Source organism: Piliocolobus tephrosceles, chromosome 5, assembly GCF_002776525.5.
Source record: "Piliocolobus tephrosceles isolate RC106 chromosome 5, ASM277652v3, whole genome shotgun sequence".
Taxonomy (NCBI): Eukaryota; Metazoa; Chordata; class Mammalia; order Primates; family Cercopithecidae; genus Piliocolobus; species Piliocolobus tephrosceles.
Genome location: NC_045438.1, coordinates 48,945,165 through 48,970,046, shown reverse-complemented (window position 1 = coordinate 48,970,046; position 24,882 = coordinate 48,945,165). Strand labels below are relative to the sequence as shown.

The following is a 24,882-nucleotide window of genomic DNA, read 5'->3' as shown; positions in this document are numbered from 1 at the left end:
TCCCAATCCCACAACTAGCAGAGCATAAACTCACGCTCAGATTCTGTCCAGCTCCAGAGCCTATGCCAGCTACAACATAGTGGGATATGCAGAGTCCAAGCTACACTGATCAGTGCAGGGCATGCTTTAGACTGGAGCAGAAAACGAAAGATGGCCTGAGCTAGAAGGACCCTGGAGACCACCTGACTCACACTCCTCACCATGCCCACGAGGGAGCTGAAGCCCAGAGGATGAAGTGGCAGAGAGGATGAGTCACAGATGGACGAGCCTCCTGTCCAGTGACCTGGCCCTCATGCCCTCAGCCTCTACTGATTAAGGCAGAAGGGCACCTAGTCTCATAATAACACCTGGCTCTTGGGCCAGTCCATTTGTTTTCTGAAACCTAAGTTTGCTGTTTTGCCTATGCTTCCCACCCTGGTGCGCCTGAAAAAAACAAATAATGGTGGCTCCAGTTGCCTTTGGTTATCTTGGTGATGCTCTAACAGCCCATGGGGACTGGGAGGACGCCAGGCACAGAACAAGGGCACACCCACCTCCGTGGGGCAGAAGCACCCTGTGACCCACTCTGAAGGGCATGCCTCTGTGTGACGTCCTCACTCCCATATACAGACAAAAGCCCCAGGCGCGGGGCGCACACACACTCCCCAGGGGAAAACATGGGTGTCCCCACCCTACACCACAGCCCCGCCACAAACAGGATGTGGAGACAGGATGCATTCATGTCAGCACCAGGGGACGTGGCTTGACCTGGATTTCCTAAACTCACAGACCTCATCAGCCCTTTTCACTGAATCTGGTCTACTTCCAGAGGAGGACTGATAATTCCACAGCATGATTTTCTAAATCACAATATTATGTATGAGTTTCTTGGTATTGTACCTTCATCTGAAGGTATTATGTAGTCTGTTCTTTCTTTCTTCCTTTCTTTCTTTTTTCTTTTAAGAGACAGGGTCTTGCTGTGTTGCCCAGGTTAGTCTCGAACTCCTGAGCTCAAGCAATCTTCCTGCATCAGCCCCCGAGTAGCTAGGACCATAGGTGCAGGTCACCATGCCCAGCAGTTGTTTCTATTTTAGAAAAGGAAAATCTAGGGAGACTTGAAGCAGACTATGAAACAGAATCCAGTAAGAAAATGGGGGCAACCATCAGAAAAAGATTTGGCAATTTATGGAAGCTACTATTCTGTTAAATGTTTATTTACAGGTGTCTTTCTAATGTTAATATTTACAAGCGGAAAGCACTTTTTATTCACGCTATCAGTCTGGGGAGACACTGACACACGTTGGGTAACAAGTAAGCTCAAGGTAGCTTCTCTGAAATTCCAGTCCTGGGAACAATCCATTTGTAGCCCTATTTCAAAGAACTAGGGGCATTCAATGAATTCAATGCAAGTACTAAATGAGCACTTGCTCTGTGCAAACCGCTATCCTGGACACAGAAGAAAATCCGAAGAGTGAGCTCTCAGCCTCAGGGCTCATGACTATGTTGGTTCTTCTGGGATTAGAGAAATATACAAGTGGCTCAAGCCACAGGCAAAGGCATGAATGTGGGCCAGACAAGATAGGTAACAGACAAGATTATCAGGGCTCACTATGCTCTTGGTGACTTAGTAAGTGAGGTAAGCACTACAATTATCATCTTCATTTTGTAATTGTGGAAACTATAGATAGAAAGGTCAAGTGACTTGCCCAAGAGTTGCAGAGCTGGTAAGATAGACAACCTGGATTTGAACCCAGAGAGTCTGGTACAAGGCAGGGCATCTTAATTCCAAGGTATAATGACACTCAGAATGGATTGAGATGTGTGTCTCTACTTCTGGGAATTTAGGCAAGCTAATGAGTCTCAAATATAATATATACCTCAATGAGTTTATACAAAAAACAACAAAAAGGAGATAACATATCATGAGAGATTCGCACAGTACCCAATATATAGACATCACCCGAGAAACCATGTTATGATGATGTTGACAACAATGATGATATGATACGTGTTACAGTATGTTAAGAGACATCAGATCCATGGAAAATACTACTGGAGTCCAAGGAGAGGAGAGGATACAGACAGTGAAGAGACTGAGAAAGCACTCAAGGAGAAACAGCCTTTCAAATAGGACCTGAAGGAAGGAAATGTTTCCAAGGCATGAAATTCAGACAGCCGAGGGGGCATTTGGGTAATCATAATATCTAGTTGGGCCGGAGTAGGGGTTATATGAAGGGATGAGGTTATTGCTGGGGAGACCCAGCAATAAAGAAAGGCCAGGGTTGCATGTAGGGGGCACTGGTTACCAAGGTGAAAACCTAGACAGGTCCTAATTTACAGATGTCACTGGGGGGAGCTGGGCATCCCCTCAATGAGACGTGACCTGAGTGTATTTTAGGGAGATAAATCCAAAAGCAATTTCTGGAATGCTCTTTAGTTCATGAAAAGAGCACTAAGGCTCTCACTTGGAACAATACAGATTACAAATACACAAAGGGTGCTATAGTTTGGGTATGGTCTTTCTGTCCCCACTGAAACTCATGATGAAATTTGATTTCCCGTGTGGTGATGTTGGGAGGTGGGGCCTAGCAGGAGGTGTTGGGTCACAGGAGCAGATCCCTCATGAATGGTTTACTGCCATGCTTGTGGTAGTGAGTTCTCACTCTCGAGGGCCTGGATTAATTCCCATGGAAATGGATCGGTTCCTGAGAGAGTGGGCTGTTACAAAGTGAGGTTATTCTTCTTGTTTGGTCCTGGCTCTTCACATCTGTTCACTTCCCCTTTGGCTTTTTTTACCATGTTATGACCCCACAGGAAGGCCCTTCCCGGAAGCCAGGGCCATGCTCTTGAACTTCCCAGGCTGCAGAACCCTGAGCTGAATAAACATTTTTTCTTTAGAAATTAGCCAGTCTCGGGCCGGGCACAGCGGCTCACACCTGTAATCCCAGCACTTTGGGAGGCTGAGGCGGTTGGATCACCTGAGGTTGGGAGTTCCAGACCAGGCTGACCAACATGGAGAAACCCCCATCTCTGCTAAAAACACAAAATGAGCCGGGCTTGGTGGCACACGCCTGTAATCCCAGCTACTTGGGAGACTGACGCAGGAGAATCACTTAAACCTGGTGGGTAGAGGTTGCAGTGAGCCAAGATTGCACCATTGCACTCCAGCCTGGGCAACAAGAGCAAAACTCCATCTCAGAAGAAAAAAAAAAAAAAGAAAGAAGGAAATTAGCCAGTCTCAGCCAGGCACAGTGGCTCACACCTGTAATCCTAGCACTTTGGGGGGCTGAGGCGGGTGGATCACTTGAGGTCAGGAGTTCATAACAAGCCTGGCCAACATGGTGATACCCTGTCTCTACTAAAAATACAAAAATTAGTTGGGCGTGGTGGCACATACCTGTAGTTCCAGCTACTCAAGAGGCTGAGGCAGGAGAATCACTTGAACTCAGGAGGTGGAGGTTGCAGTGAGCCAAGACTGTGCCACCACACTCCAGCCTGGGTGACAGAGCAAGACTGTCTCAAAAAAAAGAAAAGAAAAGAAAAGAAATTAACCAGTCTCAGGTATTCTATTATAGCAACACAAAATGGACTAAAACAGAGGGAAACAAAGGAAAAGTTATAGAAGTTGAAAAACAGGATTTGGCAGTTGACAATCTGGGGTCAAGGGAAAAAAAGCAGGACATCATGATGAAAAACCCTGGGTGAAGGGCAGAAAAGTTACTCAAGGATACAGAGAGGGAAGTATGGACAAGGAGCAGTTGGTTAGAGAAGGGTCAAGAGGAAGTGGTGAATTATGTTATATGAATGGGCAGTTTGGGTGGCTGAGATGTTAGTGAGCAGGCATTTTTCAGCAAGAGGCTGTAATAGGCAAGCTACCAGATTGCAAAGGTCAGAGCTAGAGAGTTAAATCTACAATGGGTACCTAAAGAGCTCAAAGCCATGGGCACAGGAAAGAGCCTTGGGAGAGCGCACAGGCTGGGTAAAAAGCCTGGGGTGCACTTACAATAAGGGGTGGCCAGAGCTGCACAGAGTGCACATAAACGAGGAAAAACTCGAAACTTGGTGGCAAAGTCGCAGCCACCAAGGGAGATGAGAGAAATGCGACCTGAGGAAAAGTCAGCAGGACCCAATGCAACAGGGACTGCACACGGGGAGAGGTCTCTGGTTAGGTTTCTATAAAGCCATTGACCTCTGAAATAACATTTCATCAGGGAATGAAGACTGGAGCCAGGCTTCATGGGAGAAGTTTAGCAATTAGGGAAAGAAACAGAAACAGAGTCTGGAAGAATGGCAAGCAGATTTTTCTAGAGTAAAGAAGACCTAAGCATGATTGTGCATGCTCAGTCACTCAATTGATTTATTCAACATTACGGAATATCTTCTGTGTGCCAGGAGAGAAGCAAAAGATCTAGGGCTCAAGAAGTTCGCGGTGGAAGGTGACAACACACACACACACATACACACACACACACACTCCAGTGCAACAGGAGCAGGAGAGTCCAGGGGGTATAGAGGCCAAGTAGCAGGCCACTTCACCTCAAGTCTATGGATTAGGGGAGAATTCTGGGAGAGGCCAACTCTAGAGCTGAGGTTTTAAGATTGAATGGAGCTTGCCCAGGGAAAGGTCAGGGGGCGGGTGGTGGGGGATGATGGTGAGAGAGTGGGAGACAGAGCATCCCAATTTCCGAGGCTCAGCATGCCATGGGAGAATAGGGCTTATCTGAGAAACTGCAGCAGCTTTTGCTCTGCCTAGGGAGCACGTAGCAAGGGTTAAGGTGGCCAGGTAGGTGGATGGCAGACCACAGAGGAGGAGGAGGATGAGGAGAGGAAGAGGAGGAGGACAAAGAGGAAGAAGAAGAAGAGGAGAAAGAAGAAGAAGAAGAGAAGGAGTAGGAGGAGGAGAAGATCAGGTCAGAGATGCAAGCAATCCAGAGAGCAGGAGATGATCCAAAACAGGGAGTTGGAGGGACTGCAACAGGCACATGTGTGCTGGGGCTTCTTCCCTGCAGTCAGAGGAAAGAGGGTGAAGACAAAGATCTTTGAGAGGGAAAAAAGGAAAGCTGACATAATCAAAAGAGTAATCAGCTTGCCAGATAAAACATACCTGAGAGTAAAGCATTATCCAAGGAGAGTTAAGTGTCCGCATAGAACATTTATAAACTATATTTGATCCTCTTTTTTAACCACAGAACACTGCTCTATTGGCCTTCTCTCCTTTTATTTACCTTCCTTTTCCATCATGCTATACATTTTTGGACTTTTTGACCATAAAACAGTTCAAGTGTAGCCACAGATAATGAAAAAAAGTGAAACTAAATCAGTGACTGTTCAACTCCAGTGAAAGACTTAGTAGAAAAGAAGTTATAAATATTGGCTAAGGTGAAGTTTTGAGATTTATTTTGGACTTTCCTGCCTCTACAGATAAATAACCAGGACCCAGCTTATATCTGGATGAGGGTAGAATTTGCTCCTATTTTCAAGGGAACTCTGAAGTGTAGGTTTTAACTGCTGCTATTTATTTGATGCTAACGAACACGATTTGCCACTAGCCTCTGTATTTGCATAAGCAATGCATTCTAAGGACTTTGGAATTATAGCTCTGTGGTTAGGGTTATGGGTTCTGAACTGGGACCAAATCTGTGTACTGCTCCTTAGTAAGTGTGTGGTCCTAGGCAACTTACCTCTGTCCTTTAGTTTTGCATTTGTAAATGGGAATCATACCATTTATCATCTCATAGGGTTTTTGTATTAAATGCATCAATGTTAAGTGCTTAGCTCAGTTCCTGGCACATAATAAGAACTCAATAAACATCACCTATTATTACCTGCTTATGCCTTTTCAATTTTTAGTCTATATAAACTACCCCATGAAGATTTCCTCCATAAACAGAATACGAAATAGCTAGGTGGCCCTCCCTACAGGTGGCTTCCTTGGATGTAATGACGATAAAAAATCTTGACACACAGCTTATTTGTCAGACATCTAGGCAATTTTCAGATTCCTTTGTTTACATGCATACAAATAAAAGTTTAACTATTCGTAGAAAATACTGCTAGTCTCCTATACAATGTCTATTCACCCTCTTTCCTTAAGAAAAGAACTCTGGGCTGGGTGCGGTGGCTCACGCCTGTAATCCCAGCACTTTGGGAGGCCGAGGCGGGCAGATCATGAGGTCAGGAGATCAAGACCATCCTGGCTAACACAGTGAAACCCATCTCTACGGAAAATACAAAAAATTAGCCGGGCGTGGTAGCGGGCGCCTGTAGTCCCAGCAACTAGGGAGGCTGAGGCAGGAGAATGGCGTGAACCCAGGAGGCGGAGCTTGCAGTGAGCCGAGATCATGCCACTGCACTCCAGCCTGGGCTACAGAGCAAGACTCTGTCTCAAAAAAAAAAAAAAACAACAACAACAACAACCCTATGTTGTTTAGGATAGCAATGTGCTCCATTAAAAGTGCTCACTTCTCTAAACTCCCTTATAGCTATGGTGGTCAAGTGACCCAGTTCTGGGTCCCCTTTCTTTGCTTTATTTTTCTCCATGCCACGACTTTAAATATGTAATTTTTGTTCTAGTATATCCCCCTGCCTTCAAACGTAAGCTGCACATAAGCTTGTGACAGCTCTGTCCATCACTATATCCTGAGCCCCCGAAGGGTGCCTTCAGCAACAGGTTGGTCAGCAAACAGCTGCTGCATGAGCAAATGAGTGGCACACACTGGAACGTGGTGGACAGGGTTTCTAGGAAAGCTCTGCAAAGCACATGGTTTAACCTTGAGACCTACTGCCTTCTTCCCTGCCTTCGCCCTGCTTTTTCTTCCCACCTAGAAGATGCAGCAGCCACTTTAAGGCTATGACAGCAAAGAAAAAGAAAGAAGAAAAAAAGAAAGCAATCCAGCCATCTGGGTTTCTGAAGGCCGACTTGAGTCATGGAACCAGCCCTGGACCCATTCATGGAACTCAGATGTGTCTAAAGAATCACTATTTGTCAGGTTTTCTGCGACTCGTAGCTAAACTTATTTGTCGTAGTTATTAAGCTATTTCCCAGCTCCCTCAAAAAAAAACCTTACTCTCTAAATATTCTTGAAAGTCTCTGGTAATAGAAAATTAGTTAATTTCACCTGTTCAGCCAGTTGACACAAATCCAAGATTGAGTAATAAAGCACATATGTCAGAGGCATTTGAACCACAGCACCTCCACCTTGAACTGGGGCTGGGTAAAATAAGGCTGAGACCTGCTGGGCTGCATTTCCAGAAGGCTAGGCATTCTTAGTGACAGGATGAGACAGGAGGTTGGCAGGACTGGTATCACAAGATACAGGTCAAAGATCCTGCCGATAAAACAGGATGCAGTAAAGAAGATGGCCAAAACTCACCAAATCCAAGATGGCGATGAAAAAGTGACCTCTGGTCACCCTCACTGGTCATTATATGTGAATTATAATGCATTAGCATGCCAAAAGACACTCCTACCAGGACCATGACAGTTTACAGGTGCCATGACAACATCTGGAAGTTACCCTATATGGTCTGAAAAGGGAGGGACCCTCAGTTCTGGGAACTGCCTGCCCCTTCCCCAGAAAACTCATAAATAATTCACCCCTTGTTTAACATATAATCAAAAATCAACTGTACGTCTACTCAGTCAAGCAGCCCATGCCACTGCTCTGCCTCTGGAGTAGCCATTCTTTGGTTTCTTTACTTCTCTAACAAACTTGCTTTCACTTTACTCTACGGACTTGCCCTGAATTCTTTCTTGCACGAGGTCCAAGAATCTTCTCTTGGGGTCTAGATCAGGACCCCTTTCCAGTAACAGATAGTCTCATCAATAAACAATGTAGACAGATATAAACAGAAGAGGCTCAAATGAAAGCTCTCCTGGCCTTCTCTATGAAGTAAGAAAATAAGGATGAACGGGGACCCCATCAAACTCATGACGAGGTAGGGAGGGTCTAGTCTTTCTTTCCCCCACCTACTTCCCTATCACCTACCTATCAACCTACCTCTTGTATACGCGGGTCGAGCACATCTAGAGGCCAGCAGCCCCACTTGGCAGGAGCATCTATAATAGATGCTGAGATGCCAGGTATGTCAGAAATCTCACTGCTTGTCTCTTTCCCTCCCCATCTTCTGGTCAGAGCTAACTTCCTGTAACTTGAGACTTTAAACCCTGTTAAATGCTAAATACTGCCAAGAGAAGTGATGTTATTTTTTAGAAACAGACATTTGAAGCATAATTAAAGCCAGATATCTCCCTTGGAATAGGTTTTAGCTGGGCGAGGAGGATGGAGGCGCGCGCACTGGGGGTGCCTGAGACAAGTTGGGAAACTGGATCTGCGAGGCAGGAGTCGCAGGAGCAGTGCTCAGCTTCCACACTGCCTGCTTCTCTGCATTTCTGCTTCTAAGGGTGGGCCCCTGCAGGTCTTGCCCACATGCGTTTTCTTTTTTTTTTTTTTTTTTTTTTTTATTATACTTTAAGTTCTAGGGTACATGTGCATAACGTGCAGGTTTGTTACATATGTATATATGTGCCATGTTGGTGTGCTGCACCCATCAACTCGTCAGCACCCATCAATTCATCATTTATATCAGGTATAACTCCCCATTGCAAAGAGCTTCTGCACAGCAAAAGAAACTACCATCAGAGTGAACAGACAACCTACAGAATGGAAGAAAATTTTTGCAATCTACTCATCTGACAAAGGGCTAATTTCCAGAATCTACAAAGAACTCAAACAAATATACAAGAAAAAAACAAACAACCCCATCAAAAAGTGGGGAAAGTATATGAACAGACATTTCTCAAAAGAAGACATTCATACAGCCAACAGACACATGAAAAAATGCTCATCATCACTGGCCATCAGAGAAATGCAAATCAAAACCACAATGAGATACCATCTCACACCAGTTAGAATGGCAATCATTAAAAAATCAGGAAACAACAGGTGTTGGAGAGGATGTGGAGAAATAGGAACACTTTTACACTGTTGGTGGGATTGTAAACTAGTTCAACCATTATGGAAAACAGTATGGCAATTCCTCAAGGATCTAGAACTAGATGTACCATATGACCCAGCCATCCCACTACTGGGTATATACCCAAAGGATTATAAATTATGCTACTACAAAGACACATGCACATGTATGTTTATTGCGGCACTATTCACAATAGCAAAGACTTGGAATCAACCCAAATGTCCATCAGTGACAGACTGGATTAAGAAAATGTGGCACATATACACCACGGAATACTATGCAGCCATAAAAAACGATGAGTTTGCGTCCTTTGTAGGGACATGGATGCAGCTAGAAACCATCATTCTTAGCAAACTATCACAAGAACAGAAAACCAAACACCGCATGTTCTCACTCATAGGTGGGAACTGAACAATGAGCTCACTTGGACTCGGGAAGGGGAACATCACACAATGGGGCCTATCATGGGGAGGGGGGAGGGGGGAGGGATTGCCCACATGCGTTTTCTAAGTTCTCTTGTTTTTGTAATAAAAAGCAGAGAAAACTTCTGCCCATAGAATACCACTCTGACGCAGAATGATATTTTGGTTGGCAGAGACTTTTGCAGACACCAACCAGACACAGCGAACTGGTTCACCAGGTCACCCTTTGAGGCTCCCATACTCAACGGCAAGGCTCTCAGCAAGCATTTTGATGTAAGGGAATAGTGAGCTTGTCTATTTGCATCTTCAAATACAATTAATAAATTATTCAATAGAGACAAGGCATCAAACCTACTCAATATATAATCTGACCTAGGATTTTCAGAGTGATAGATCCTTAAAAGCAAATGAAATTTAAACACAAAGTCTCTTGGGAGATTTTATACAAAATAATCATTAATACAAGAATAAGTATCACCCTTTTGCAACCATCACAGCAACACTGATTCAGGCAAGAATCATGGAAAGAATCTAAAACCATTAGGCAAAAGTTTGATGAGAAACATGATAGTTTCATGGTCTCAGATTATCACCTCACAATATATACGTATATATTCACTACAAAGAAGAAATCGTAACTTCTCAAAGAAAACCTGGCAGATACTACCTTAACTGAATGACCGAAATTAATATCACTAATAATGAAACAAACGGACATCACGGGCCCCCTGATGTAATGCACTGTGGAGCAAAAAAAATCAAAAAACAAAAACAAATAAATGCTAAACAAACACTTCACCAAACAACTAGCTTACACTGTGAAAAATGTCATTATTGTCAAAGATAAAGGAAGGCTGAGAAACCCTTTCAGATTAAATGTGACAAAAGACATGACACCAACATGCCGTGAGTGATTTTTTTTTTTTTTTTCTAAAAAGTGCTGGATTGGAAAAACAGTGCTATAAGAGACATTATTGCGACAATTAGAAAAACAAATAGGGCCAGGCACAGTGGCTCATCCCTGTAATCCCAGCACTTTGCGAGGCCAAGGCGGGCAGATCATTTCAGGTCAGGAATTCGAGACCAGTCTGACCAACATGGTGAAATACCTTCTCTACTAAAACACAAAAAAATTAGCCAGGTGTGGTGGTGGGTGCCTGTAATCTCAGCTACTCAAGAGGCTGAGGCAGAATAGCTTGAACCCAAGAGGTAGAGGTTGCAGTGAGCCGAGATGACGCCATTGCACTCCAGCCTGGGCAACAGAGCGATACTCTCTCTCAAAAAACAAACAAACAAAAAAACAAAAACAAAAACAAAAAAAAGAAAGAAAGAAAGAAAGAAAAGAAAAGAAAAAGAAAAAGAAAAACTTGAATAGAAACTGTGTATTAGAAAAAGTTATTAAGTTTCCTGTATTTGGTCATTATACTATATTATTCTGTAACAGAATGTTGTTGTCCTTAGGAAATATTTGCTTAAGCATTTAGGGGTGACAGTCGTGATGTCTACCATTTATTCTCAAACAGGCCAGCAGTAATAATAATTAGTGGTGGTGGTGGTGGTGGGGTGTGTGTGTATGTGTGTGTGTGTGAGAGAGAGAGAGAGACAGAGAGACAGAGAGAAAGCTCAGGAGTGTGCAAATGTTAACAACTGGTGGTCTACGTGAAGATTATATGAACATTCACTGCAAAATTCTCAATCCTTGAAACTTTACTGTAAGTTTAAATTTATTGTATTACTTTTTTCTTTTGAGATGGGGTCTTGTTCTGTCACCCAAGCATGATCACAGCTCACTGCAACCTTAACTTCCTGGGCTCAGGGGGCCCACCTGCCTCAGCCTCCCAAGTAGCTGGGACTACAGGTGGGCACCACCACACCTGGCTAATTTTGGGGGGCTGGGGGCAGGGGCATGGTGCTGGATCAGAGAGGGTCTTACTATGTTGCCCAGGCTGATCTCAAACTCCTGGCCTCAAGTGATCCTCCCACTTCAGCCTCCCAAAGCACTGGAATTACAGGCCTGAGCCTCTGCACCCAGCCATAAAAGTTTTTAAAAGAAAGTGTTTTTAAGGTAAAAGCAAAGGGTAGCATAGTTTTCAAAAGCCATTAACAGAGAAATAAAGGACAAAATGTTTTTAAACTTTCAAATTGTTTAGAAGCACATTAAGTTTGAACCACTTAAAATTATAGAGGCAAGATGACAATATTACAAATGGAGACAGTGGGTGTGTGTTTCAATTTTTTCGTTAACCTCAAAGGAGGCCATCAGTCTCTTTCAGCCCCAAGAGCCATGCCACATTTTACTAAGCAAAGGATATAAACACGGAAAGAATGACTCTCCACAATTGAGGGGAAAAAGTACTACCCGGCCTAACTAAGGTTAGTACAAATTTGGTGAGTCACTTCCTCTTAGGAGGAAAAGCAAACATTTCTTGTTTCCTGAAGGATTCAGAGATTCTGAGGGAACACTTGAGCTCTCAGCCTGAATCATGCTACATAAGTAATAAACTAGGGCAGGAAAAGCTATGGCCCATTGACTTGATGCTTCTACCCCACCACAGTACCTCCAAGTTCAAAGTCAAGGTCAACTTGAGTCTTTTTTGTCTATTTCAGCCTCCACATTGCCAGGTTCCTGGGAAGAGGCAAGGTAAGCAAAACAAAAAAAAGTTGACAGATGTGCACAGTTATCCTCACACCATGAGTGGGCAGTGGCCTTGGTTTGCTGTGGGACATCACCAGCAACGTTCCTCAGTCCAGAACCAAACCCACAAAGCCTCTTAAGTTTAGAATTATAGCTTTCTGGCAAAGCAGCCCTCCTCCCTGAACCGCCTGTGCCAGCAGCACACACACGTGGATGGATTAGGCAAAGCTGTGCTCTAAAGCACACACACGCTCTCCCCAACGTGTGCTTTGCATTCCAGAAATATTTGATGCCTAAACCACTTCTATGCCTCCCTTGGCATGAACGTACAAGTGGCTCCATGCCAAAGGAAGCGTCTGTTTAGAGATGTAGACTTTCTTTAAATTTTTTTACCATGGAAGATCACAAATAGAACATTCTAGCATAATGATGATGCAATAAAGTAGAAAAAGAAAAGGTTTTAGAAAAAAGATTCTCTTTGTTTTCTGTCTTATTTATGTTGCCTAAAAGAAATACTGAAAATACAACCTGAAACATAAAATTAGCTTCTATGAAGGCAGAAATTACAGGGCCCAAGTTAGGTCAAGGAAGCAAAAATATTACCTTTAACAGGAAAGGCTAGGGATCATTTGCCACTTTTTTACACACATGTTCATTGCTGTTTTAAGGTCACCTACCAAAATGAGGTGCAGAAGATGGGTTTTTAATCATCGGTTTATTCTGGAATATAGTACATTTTATTTTTGTATCTTGCTTCTTGATAACTTTCATCCTATATTAAAAATTAATGTAAAAGATGAAAATCCATCTTGGTTAATGCACCTATCCTTTTCCTTTCTCTTTTATTTCCGGAGATTTATTTAGGGTTTATTCACAATAGGCAGTGTAAAATCAGTAACTCTTCACAAAATCCTTAGACATCACTAACTGCATTACAAAACACATTCTTAGCCACCTAGATACATACACATGCATGCAACATGTTAAGGAAAATGACGTTCAAGTCCATAGTACATACGCACACGATCGCCTGTTTGATTTCCGTCAGCACGGACCTAAAAGACACCTTCTCGGAAAGTGATCCTGGGCAGAGGGAGAAAGACTTACTTTCTTTCCACTTCTGGTGTTGACACGGCGCTACAGAAGCCAAGCGACTCCTATGAGAGAAAATTCATATAGTCAGTGTGGTCAGAGCAGCAGGCTTCATCTGATTTGTACAGAGTGTCACTTAAAAAAAAAAAAAGGCAGAAGCAAAACTAGATGATTAAAGTCATTGTGCTTACTTCAATCTGGGACCGCAGCTGAAGTGACGTGGGGCTAGCGTCGGGTTTCTCCTAAAACAGAACAGATGCCGGTTTAACGGGACTTCCAAACATGTCACACACGAGAAAGACAAAATAGACATGTAAGAAGAGAGGGGAGGATTCGGGAAAGGTTAGGGTATAGAGTGGGAGGGGATGGCAGAGATAAGAAGATTTTCTGGGAAAACTAAATACTTTTAAAATGAGAGCTCTGGCCCCCTAAGATTGAACTATTTTCCAAACTTTGCTGCCAGACTCTGCTGACAATTTTATTGCAGAAGAAAAAAAAAAAGCACAATTTCAGTCAAGGGGACTGACAGTTCATGGTAAAATAATTCTGTGGATATATTTAGTTGGTCACTAGGACACTGAATTTACTGCAGCCCATTTGAGTTTAGCTGTTTTCCAAAGACACTAGAGTTCCAATCCATTTTTCTTTTTTTTTTTTGGAGACAGAGTCTAGCTCTGTCACCAGGCTGGATGCTGGAGTGCAGTGGCGCGAACTCAGCTCACTGCAACCTCCGCCTTCTGGGTTCAAATGATTCTCCTGCCTTAGCCTCCCGAGTAGCTGGGATTACAGGCATGCGCCACCATGCTCAACTCATTTTTGTATTTTTAGTAGAGACAGGATGTCACCATGTTGGCCAGGAGGGTCTCGATCTCTTGACCTTGTGATCTGCCCGCCTCGGCTTCCCAAAGTGCTGGGTTACAGGCATGAGCCACCGCACCTGGCCCCAATCCAGTTCTAAAGTTCTAAATGTATTCAGAGTACTTAGTAGCTTAGGAGAAGTTGTTAATGTCTTTAGGAAGTTGGGAAGCTAACTGAATGTTATCTTGCAGCCTTAAAAATCACTATACTTCCTGAATACAAATGAACTGCCCTGTCTGGAAATTTAAAAACAAATACTCTTGGCATCGATTTGATAAATGAAATATAAATATTTGATATTAAGATGCACTGAGGCCGGCACAGTGGCTCACACCTGTAATCCCAACACTTTGAGAGGCTGAGGTAGGTGGATCACGAGGTCAGGAGATCCAGACAGATGGTGAAACCTCGTCTCTACTAAAAATACAAAAAAAAAAAAATCAGCCAGGTGTGGTGGCATGTGCCTGTAGTCCCAGCTACTCAGGAGGCTGAGACAGAAGAATGGCATGAACCTGGGAGGCAGAGCTTGCAGTGAACACAGATTGCTCCACTGCGCTCCAGCCTGGGTAACAGAGACTCCGTCTCAAAAAAAAAAAAAAGGGTATCATTAAATCGTGAGAGGCAGAGGAATCAAAGAATATTATAGATAAAACCATATACTATAATGCCTTCATTTCATAGTTCAAGGAGGCTGTATCTCCTTTGAAAGTAAAAGAAAATAAAGAGAGATAAAGAAATTACCTGTGATAAAAATAATTATACAAATTATGCATTTTCACATGCATCTAATTGTTCGATTGTCCTTTTCATCATTAACACAATTATGAAACTATACCAATACTGAAAAACTTCTGTTGAAGTATAAAAGTAGCAATAAAGTATGAAAATAAGTATAACTCAGAGCAAAGTTATACTTTTAAACAAGGAACAGGAATCCAGTATGAATATAGAATATCAAAATGAATGCGCTTTCATGCAGGATTGTGGAGGAGTGTTCCGGGAATCTGTTGGTCAACAACGTGCATGTGGCTGACAATACTACACCGCATACTTGGGGAAACTGTTGGGAGTGTGGATTTTACGTTATGTGGGTTCTTTTTTTTGTTTGTTTTGTTTTCCTTTTTTGCCACAACGAAAAAAAAAGAAAGAATGTGCTGGGATGAGTACATCTGAGAATTGGATGATTGTTGAGAAGCAGCCAGAAAGAGAAATGGGATTTAATGGACAAGAATTTAATGAACTGGCAACTCACTCATCCCCTAATCTCAGGCCCCTGTTTGTTATAAAAAGATATCACAGTGGTGTAAAAGCTCCACAGAACTCTCATTAACATCCTCCTGGTTTTTACTGCCACTGTTGTTCATAACAGACATATTTCTGTACCAAATTTGATACACCATTCTACCAAAAAGTATATGGACAATATTCCAAGTGTGAATAGTAGCATGTCAGGCTCAGACACTGTTAACAAAGGGGATATATACTTCTGTACATTTCTGGTGCTTACACACCAACCACAATTTCCCAGGACCTAACCTTTCAGTCTCACATAGAGAAATTTACAAATTTAAACAGCAGGAGGTAAGCAAAAGTATCATTAGCGATTTTTTAATCCCAAATCTTCCTTTCTATTCAGGAGTTGGTACAAAGAACTCAGTGATGATGAAACTAAACTGTTAGGTCCTCTGAAATTGCCCCTTTAACACCCAATTGCAGCCAATGACCTTCTAAAACCACCAGCAAACGTGACTGGTTCAGTTCACCTCCACTCCTCCATTTTTACCTTTTCTTCAAGCTGTTCATTTCTACCTCACTAGTAATAGTCATGCTAGGAAACGATCTTTTTTTGTTATAACCATTTATCTGCATTTTTTGAATAGATTTTATTTGCTAAGTGTATCATTTGCCATGTCATATCACAAATGTCACGTATATGGTGTGTATGTATGTTGTGGTATGTATGTTACAAATGTAACATATATGGCAAAATGTACCTGTCCCTGCATATACAAAGTAGTAGCTTATTAACAACCATATTAAATGTTTGATGATAGGGAAGCAAAATTTTAATCATTTCATCTTAGCATGTTCATTTGTTACTTAAAATAGGCATTTGATTCTTTTAGCTATTTAAACAATTTTTTTTTTTTTAAAGAAACAGGGTCTTGCTATGTTGCCCACGCTGCAGTGTAGTGGCTATTCACAGGCGTGATCATCACGCACTGCCACCTTATGGCCAGAGCTCAAGCCATTCCTCAGCCTCCCAGGTGGCTAGAACTATAGTTCATGACCATGCCTAGTTTGTTTAGCTACTTTTCAGAAAATTGATTGGGGCTATAGTTTGACATATAATGTTAAAATCACGGAGACAGGTAATGTTTTCATGCAGAACATTTGTTTTATCAAGGGCAGCTTACTGATGTTGAGCAGGAGATCTTGTATAGTGATATTTCTAGTGACTTCTTTTTTTCAAGACCAAGCAAGAGAATAATTTTTTCAGGACGTCTTATTAATTTTATCCCCCAAGGATAAGAGATTACAGTCATCATTTAGACGCATGTCTTACAGCAAACATATTCTAAAGTAAAAATATTGCACAACTGAGGAGAAGCTTGTAAAGTTATCCACTAAGTTAAGGACCTATGAATGCTTGGAGAGAGAAAAATGGAATAAACTATTGGGAAAATTCCATTATCATAACACTGATGAGCGTCACATGATGTCAATGACAAAAGTGCCGAAGAGTAATTACTATAATGTGCCATGTGCCATGCACCTGACTGCTCAGCCACGACCCCTTTATTCAGAGAACAGCTGATGGTTTACAATACAGCTCCTGATCTGGATGTCTTAATGTAGACAGAAATAGTAAACATTGTGAACCTCATCAAAAGTCATTGAGTATATGTGTAAATAAGTGTAACTGTTGGGCATGTTGTAAAAAGAAAGGATCACTGAGAAATAAGACCCTTCTCTCCTCCCCCAAACATACGCCAACTGTTTCAGTTACTACTGCCATGTAACAAATCATCCCAAATGAGTGGCATAAACCAACAAGCATCTTATGATCTTCACAGGTTCTGTGAATATGAATTCAGAAAGACAACAGCAGAAAAGGCTTGCTCTGCTCCACAGTGTTTGGAGCCTCTGCTGGGAACATGCAAAAGCTGGGGATGACTTGATGGGTGGGCCGTAATCACTGGAAAGCTTGCTCACTCCCATGTCTGGAAGCCGATGCTAGGGCTCATGGGTTGCTGAGGCTTCCTCACAGCAGGATGCTGGGTTGTAAGAGTAAGCATATGGAGAAAGGCAGGCAGCCGCTGTATTGCCCCTTTGGTATTTTGGGGTTTTTTATTTTTTATTTTTTTATTTTTTGAGACAGATCTCATTCTGTTGCCCAGGCTGGAATTCAGTGGCGAGGTCATGGCTCATTGCAGCCTTGACCTTCCAGGCTCAAAGGATCCTCCCACTTCAGCCTCCCAGGTAGCTGGGACTACAGGCACATGCCACCATGCCCGGCTAATTTTTTTGTACTTTGTGTAGAGATGGGGTTTCACCATGTTGCCCAGGCTGGTCTCGAACTCTTGGGCTCAAGCACTCTGCCCACCTTGGCCTCCCAAAGTGCTGAGATTTGTATTGCCTCCTATAACAGCCTCCTATGGTAAGATATCTGCCAGAGTCACAAGCCCTCCCAGGTGTTAGAGGGTTCACAGCCCCCTCTCTCAGCTGAGGGAGTGCCAAAGCCACACCATGAGAGCAACATGGATGGCAGACATCGCTGCGGCCAGCTTTGGGAATTACAGTCCACCATGCTGACTGTCAAGGAAATGGGCCTGCTCGTGAGTTTTCAAAATGAGGAATGGAGTGCAACCATTTACTCATGACAGTATCCGTAAGGATTATCTTGTGGCTTTCACAACATTTACTCAAGTATATCTTGGCAATAGTCAGCCTGAATTATCACTTCAGGTCAAAATATTGCACTGTATTAGGCTGCAATGATCATATCTCTCATTTCAAACCCATAATTATAGAAAATTTTAAATATACAAAAGTAAAGAGAAGAGGACAGTAAACTCCCCAAATACTACTACCCAGCTCCAACAATCAGCAGTTCAGAGTTGACTTTGTTTCCTCTATACCTTTACCCTTACTTCATGTTCATCTCATTTTACTTTGAAGAAAATCCCAGACATCAAATCATGAAATATCACCATTTCTAAGTTAAGAATTAGCTATCAGAGTTCCTTAACTGTTGCTCAATCTTGAGCACGTGGCTCTATCACCAAGAATTTCACTCTTTCCTAGCACTGGAGGACTTTCTTTGATCATAAGGAAAAACCATATTTATGCCATTTAGATACTCCATCCAAATGTTGCAAAGGGACATGAAGAAATGCATTCTGAAGTTGAATATAACTTTAGAGTTTATTAGAAAAGTATTCACTATTGTTTCCTAAGTGTAAAGATATTATCCTTTATTTTATTTTATGTTTTTGAGTCAGAGTCTGGCTCTGTCTCCCAGGCTGGAGTGCAATGGCGTGATCTTCGGCTCACTGCAACTTCCGCCTCCCAGGTTCAAGCGATTCTCCTGCCTCAGTCTCCAGAGTAGCAGGGAATACAGGTACCCACCAGCACGCCCAGCTAATTTTTGTATTTTTAGTAGAAATGGGGTTTCACCATATTGGTCAGGCTGGTCTCTTGGCCAGCCTGGTCTCAAACTCCCGACCTCGTGATCCACCCCCAGCTCGGCCTCCCAAAGTGCTAGGATTACAGGCATGAGCCACCATGCCCGGCAATGCTTTTAATTTTTTTTTTTCTTATTTCCTCTTCCCTCCAATAGCAACAAGGTCTCATTATGTTGCCCAGGCTGGTCTCGAACTCTTGGTCTCAAGCAATCCTTCCACCTCAGCCTCTGAAAGTGCTGGGATTACAGGCATGAGCCACTGTACCTGGCTACGTCCTTTAAAATTTCTGAATATGATATGTTCATAAACTTTGCTTGGAAAAAGCATATTCTAAGCAGAATTTAATGAGAAATTACTCCACGATATGGTCCATGTTCAATTAAAGGACTCAGAATGACCTGGGAGAGTCACACAACACTGGTGGTTGAACTTGAATCTTAAGTTAGGGCATTATAATTTAGTTTGAAATGTTTTAAATACGTTAAAAAAAGAAGTGACTTGTGAATTTTTTCTGTGGCTGGTGAGGTGAGAAGATTTTGAAATTTGACCTACAGATTTAATTGCTCATCATCAAGTCACATATGGATACCTTAGTTAAAATGACAAATCTCATTAACATTACAAACTCTTAAAGAAACCCTCCCAAGTTATGTGTGACAGTGAAAACTAAACACAAATATAAATATATCCCAACATGAACACATGCATGTTTATACATATATGTATGTGTACACATGGAGAAAAAAAACGCTGAGAGTATATCTCACTGAATTTTTTTACCAGCATGTAGTCTTGCATTACTTTTTTCTAAAGATGAAAGATTACATCTTTAGAAAACATGGGAGGCTGAAGCAGGCAGATCACAAGGTTGGGAGATCGAGACCATCCTGGCTAACACGGTGAAACCCCATCTCTACTAAAAACACAAAAAATTAGCCTGGCGTGGTAGCTGTAGTACCAGCTACTCGGGAGGCTGAGGCAGGAGAATGGCGTGAACTTGGGAGGCAGAGCTTGCAGTGAGACAAGATTGTGCCACTGCACTCCAGCCTGGGCAACAGTGTGAGACTCTGTATCAAAAAAAAAAAAAAAGAAAAAAAATCTCCAGTTCCCCTATGTTTTTAAATTATCTACATGTGTATGTCTATAAATGCAGGAAAAAATATCTGAAGGAATTCTACACGCCAATGGTTACTTCTCAATTTATAACCTTTTCCAATTACTTTAATATATTTTTAAAACACAATAAAAGATACATATAACAAATCCCTTTGTAATAAAAATATACATATACAAATTATTCACATATTTTTAAAAACATAATAAAAGCCCCCAAAGTTAACTTTGATAACAATTTAAGTTGTAGCCCAACAATTAAGCTAAAAAGCTACCTAAGAAATGTTAAAACAGGCTGGGCATGGTGGCTCATGCCTGTAATCCCAGCACTTTGGGAAGCCAAGGCGGGCGGATCGCAAGATCAGTAGTTCGGGATCAGCCTGGCCAATATAGTGAAACCCTGTCTTAATACAAAAATAAGCCAGGTGTGATGGCACGCACCTATAGTCCCAGCTACTCAAGAGGCTGAGGCACGAGAATGGCTTGAACTGGGAGGCAGGAGTTGCAGTGAGCAGAGATCGCACCACTGCACTCCAGCCTGGGTGACACAGAGAGACTCCATCTCAAAAAAAAAAAAAAAAAGAAAAAGAAAAAAGAAACAAAGAGGCATTGATACTTTATTTATCGAGTTAAGTCATGGCTAGTATTAAAATATTTTCTTGATGTGTTAAAATTTGTATATTTTATTACTAATAGAGAAGGACCATGCTGAAATGATTTCATAATATTTATAGTTTGACTGAAAGAGGCTCCACTATAATATCGTATAGTTAAAAAGAAAAATGAATCAGGTGATCAAAAATCTTACTGGGGAGAAAAACCTCAAATGCATTTATTGTCAGATTGGATAATTTGTAGAAACAATAGTTCCGCAAATGTTTATTGTATCTAACACAGAAGCTAAATAAATAAATCCAACAATAAAAGCAAAACCCAAGTATTGCAAGATGAAATCAGTAGTTTGCCAAAACCAAAGCCAAACCAAATGTGCACCTGTGTGTGCTTTCACCTGCTTGTGTATGTATACACACACACGTCTACAGTCACACTGAAAGGGACTAGGTCAGATACAAAACTAAGTCTCTGTCCCTAAATGATGACATTCTGGCTTTAGGACCTACATCCCATTGTGCAAAATACCAGATTCAAAAACCCACCCAAGGCCAGGCGCGGTGGCTCAAGCCTGTAATCCCAGCACTTTGGGAGGCCGAGACGGGCGGATCACGAGGTCAGGAGATCGAGACCATCCTGGCTAACATGGTGAAACCCCGTCTCTACTAAAAAATACAAAAAAAAAAAAACTAGCCGGGCGAGGTGGCGGGCGCCTGTAGTCCCAGCTACTCCGGAGGCTGAGGCAGGAGAATGGCGTAAACCCGGGAGGCAGAGCTTGCAGTGAGCTGAGACCCGGCCACTGCACTCCAGCTCGGGCGACAGAGCAAGACTCCGTCTCAAAAAAAAAAAAAAAAAAAAAAAAAAACCCACCCAGGGCAGAATTAGATCCTGGAAAACAAATATCATGCCCTCATCCCCACTCCCACCCAGGGCAGAATAAGGTCCTGGAAAACAAATACCATGCCCTCATCCCCACTCCCACTTTGTCTCCACCTCTTATGGAAATCCACGTTACTCCTCCCTTAATGCTGCCAAGGTTCCAAGACAAATGAACTTCGCAGCTGGAAAAGCAGGAGGGACAAATCCCCCTTCTGTTCCAAAAACGGAGAGGAAGAATACCAGGCGCCCACCAGCTCAGCTCAGTGCCAAGTCCTCCTCCTCCACACTAGGTACAGGAAGGAAGAGGTGAAAAAAGCCAGAGGCGATCAGATGCTTAGCCACATGCAGCTAAAAGTAAAATGCCACATGCTACTTCTGATGCATGCGATTAACGGAGGGATCCAAGCTCTGAACTGCTGGGGAAAGTTGCTGCCGGTCATAGATTTACATGGTTCCTAATGCTTTACAAGATGGCCGTAGAGCTGTGGTATCTCCCAGTTGGCAAACTATACTATACGTGTTTTTCACAGGAGAGATCCTTACCAAGTAACAGATAAAGTAGATGAACAGAAACTTCCAGGTAAACTCTACTTAAAAATGTATACATTGGCCAGGCGTGGTGGCTCACGCCTGTAATCCTAGCATTTTGGGAGGCCGAGGCGGGCAAATCACCTGAGGTTGGAAGTTTGAGAACAGCTTAACCAACATGGAGAAACCCCATCTCTACTACAAATACAAAATTAGCCTTGCGTGCCTGTAATCCCAGCTGTTTGGGAGGCTGAGGCATGAGAATCGCTTGAACCCGGGAGGCAGATGTTGCAGTGAGCCGAAATTGTGCCATTGCACTTCACCTGGGCAACAAGAGCAAAACTCAGTTTCAAAAAAAACAAAAAAAAAAATTGTATTACCTTGTACACTATCTAGTATATCCTGGCTTTTATTTGGTTTCCCCCCTCATTACAAATGGGTCCTCATGATCAGATTCAAATAGGTTATTTCTCACCTTTTAAAGGAGGCCCCTTTCTCCATGTTTTAAACCTAAAAATACCATCACATCTTTATTTTTATTGAAAAATCAAAGAGACTGTAACTATTTGCAAAGTTCTGGGAGTCCAAGCTTTGACTCCATGACCTGCTGGCTGCTGTTTAACCTCTCAGTCCTGGCTGACCTGTCTCAGATGAACCAGCCATCCCACTAGATGAGCTCCAGCAGTCAACACATGGATTAGTGCAGGGCAATCAGGCATGTAGATCCCAGGGCAACCTGAAAGTCAACATTCTCACCTTTGCCAGGAAATCATTCCACTCTTGTCCGACTTCCCTATTCCAGTCAATTCACGGAAAATGTGTCAATTTTACCAGGACTTAAAATTCAACATTATCGGCCAGGCATGATGGCTCACACCTATAATGCAGCACTTTGGGAGGTTGAGGTGGGCGGATCATCTGAGGTCATGAGTTTGAAACCAGCCTGGTCAACATGGTGAAAGCCTGTCTCTACTAAAAATATAATAATTAGCTGGGCATGGAGGCAGGTGTCTGTAGTCCCAGCCACTAGAGAGGCTAAGGCAGGAGAATGGCTTGACCCTGGGAGGCGGAGGTGGTTGCAGTGAGCCAAGATTGCGCCACTGTACTCCAGCTTGGGCGAGAGTGACTCCATCTCAAAAAAAAAAAAAAAAAAACTATTGTCTTAGGAATCGTCTCACTCCCCACTAAATCAGCTGCCCAAAGCTACTGCTTTTCTCTTCCTGAGGTTTCCTGCATCCATCCCACTTGTAGTCCTTTGCCTCACAGCTACCTGGGCTACCAGCGTATGGTTGCATGGAAAGTACTGTCAGCTGGGAGACTGGAGTCCAGTTCTGTTCCTCACTGCAGTGCAACCTTTAGAACCTGTTTTATTTTGTTTGGTTTGGTTTTTCCAACGGCAACAAAAGGCAAATGGACCACTTGATAATCTTTAGGGTCCTTTTTACTCTAAAAGGACTGTGATAAGTGGTGTCATGCCCCTCTAATCACTATTGTCAACTCCATCTTCTGGAAATAGTACTCTGTGTCTCTGCTATTCAAAATATGATTTGTGGACCATCTGCATTAGCATCACCTGGGAACCTGCTATACATCCAGTCGTGGTCCCATCCCAAACCTCCTGAATCAAAATCTGCAACTTGCCAAAATTCCCCAGTGATGTGTACTGTTTGAGAAACTCACTGCTTCTGTGTCACTTCTCTCTTTCAAATCCTTCGTGGAGGCCGGGTGCAGTGGCTCACTCCTGTAATCCTAACACTCTGGGAGGCCAAGGTAGGTGGATTGCTTGAGGTCAGGAGTTCGAGACCAGCCTGGCCAACAGTGTGAAACCTCATCTCTACTAAAAATACAAAGATTAGCCGGGCATGGTGGCATGCACCTATAATCCCAGCTACTTGGGAGGCCGAGGCAGGAGAACTGCTTGAACCCAGGAGGTGAAGCCTGCAGCGAGCTGAGATGGCACCACTGCACTCCAGCCTGGGTGACAGAGCGAGACTCTGACTAAAACAAAACAAAATAAAATTCACAAAATCTTTCATGGAAACACAATACACACAGGATGAAGTCCACGTTTTGGAAGAAGGCCCTTCACCAAATAGCCTGATCATAAACCCTCTTAGTGAACAATTATCATGTCCTCTGTTCTCTGAGTGCAGACTGAGCCTGGTGTCTCACTTCTGCTTATGCTACTTAGAATGTTTCTCCTTCCTATCCATCCAAATTTACTCATCCTTTAGTCCCAATTCCAATATGCTCTCCTATTTAACCCTCTCTGCCCACTTGTGCCTTAAATGACATGCCTGAGTATGGACATGCCAATGACTAGCCACATCACATAATTGTTAAATTTACCTATAGGTAGCAACTCTTCTACTCACTTCCTGGTTTTCCTCAACTAGACTGTAAATGGCCTTCCAATGAATTCCTGTTGAAATTCATTGTGTGCTGCCACAATCCATCAAAATCTATTTACTTAGCATTTATTATCTGCGAGGACATCCCCTTGAGAATGCTACTTTCTACAGCCTTGCACAGGCTCTCTGTACAAGGGAGTACTACTGGGAATCTATTGGTTTGTTTTGTATTTTTTGTTTTTGTGCTTTTTAAAGAGATGGGATCTTGCTTTGTCGCCCAGGCTAGAGTACAGTGGTGTGACCATAGCTCACTACAGCTTTGACCTCCAAGACTCAAGTCATCCTCCTGCCTCCGGCTACCAAGTAGCTGGGGCTGTGCGTACACACCACCATGCCTAATTTATTTTTTTTGAGATGGAGTCTTGCTATGTTGGCCAGGCTGATCTCAAACTCCTGGCCTCAAGCAAGCCTCCCACCTCAGCCTCCCAAAGTGGTGGGATTAGAAGTGTGAACAATTGTCCTAGTCCTGGTTTGTTCAAATTGGATCACTTTGCCAATAAGCCTGACTCTTTTTCCATTCCCTTTTTTTTTTTTTTTTTTTTTAAAGAGACAGGGTCTTGCTCTGTCACCCAGGCCTAGGTTGGAGTGCAGTCATAGTTCACTGCAGCCTTGACCTCCCAGGCTCAAGCAATCTTTCTGCCTCAGCCTCCTGGATAACTGGGACTACAGGTATGTGCTACCATGCTCAG

The 24,882-nt window shown here is 42.8% G+C and overlaps 1 protein-coding gene across 1 annotated transcript in view; it reads right to left on the bottom strand.

The window, feature by feature from the left end:
* SASH1 (SAM and SH3 domain containing 1) overlaps window positions 1-24,882 on the bottom strand; it is a 211,561-nt gene that overhangs the window by 98,858 nt on the left and 87,821 nt on the right. Inside the window, exons 3-4 of the mRNA XM_023188427.2 lie at window positions 13,296-13,346; window positions 13,120-13,169 (exon numbers count right to left, since the gene is read on the bottom strand). Of these exons, the coding sequence (XP_023044195.1) occupies window positions 13,120-13,169; window positions 13,296-13,346 (101 nt within the window). The remainder of the gene's footprint in view (window positions 1-13,119; window positions 13,170-13,295; window positions 13,347-24,882) is intronic.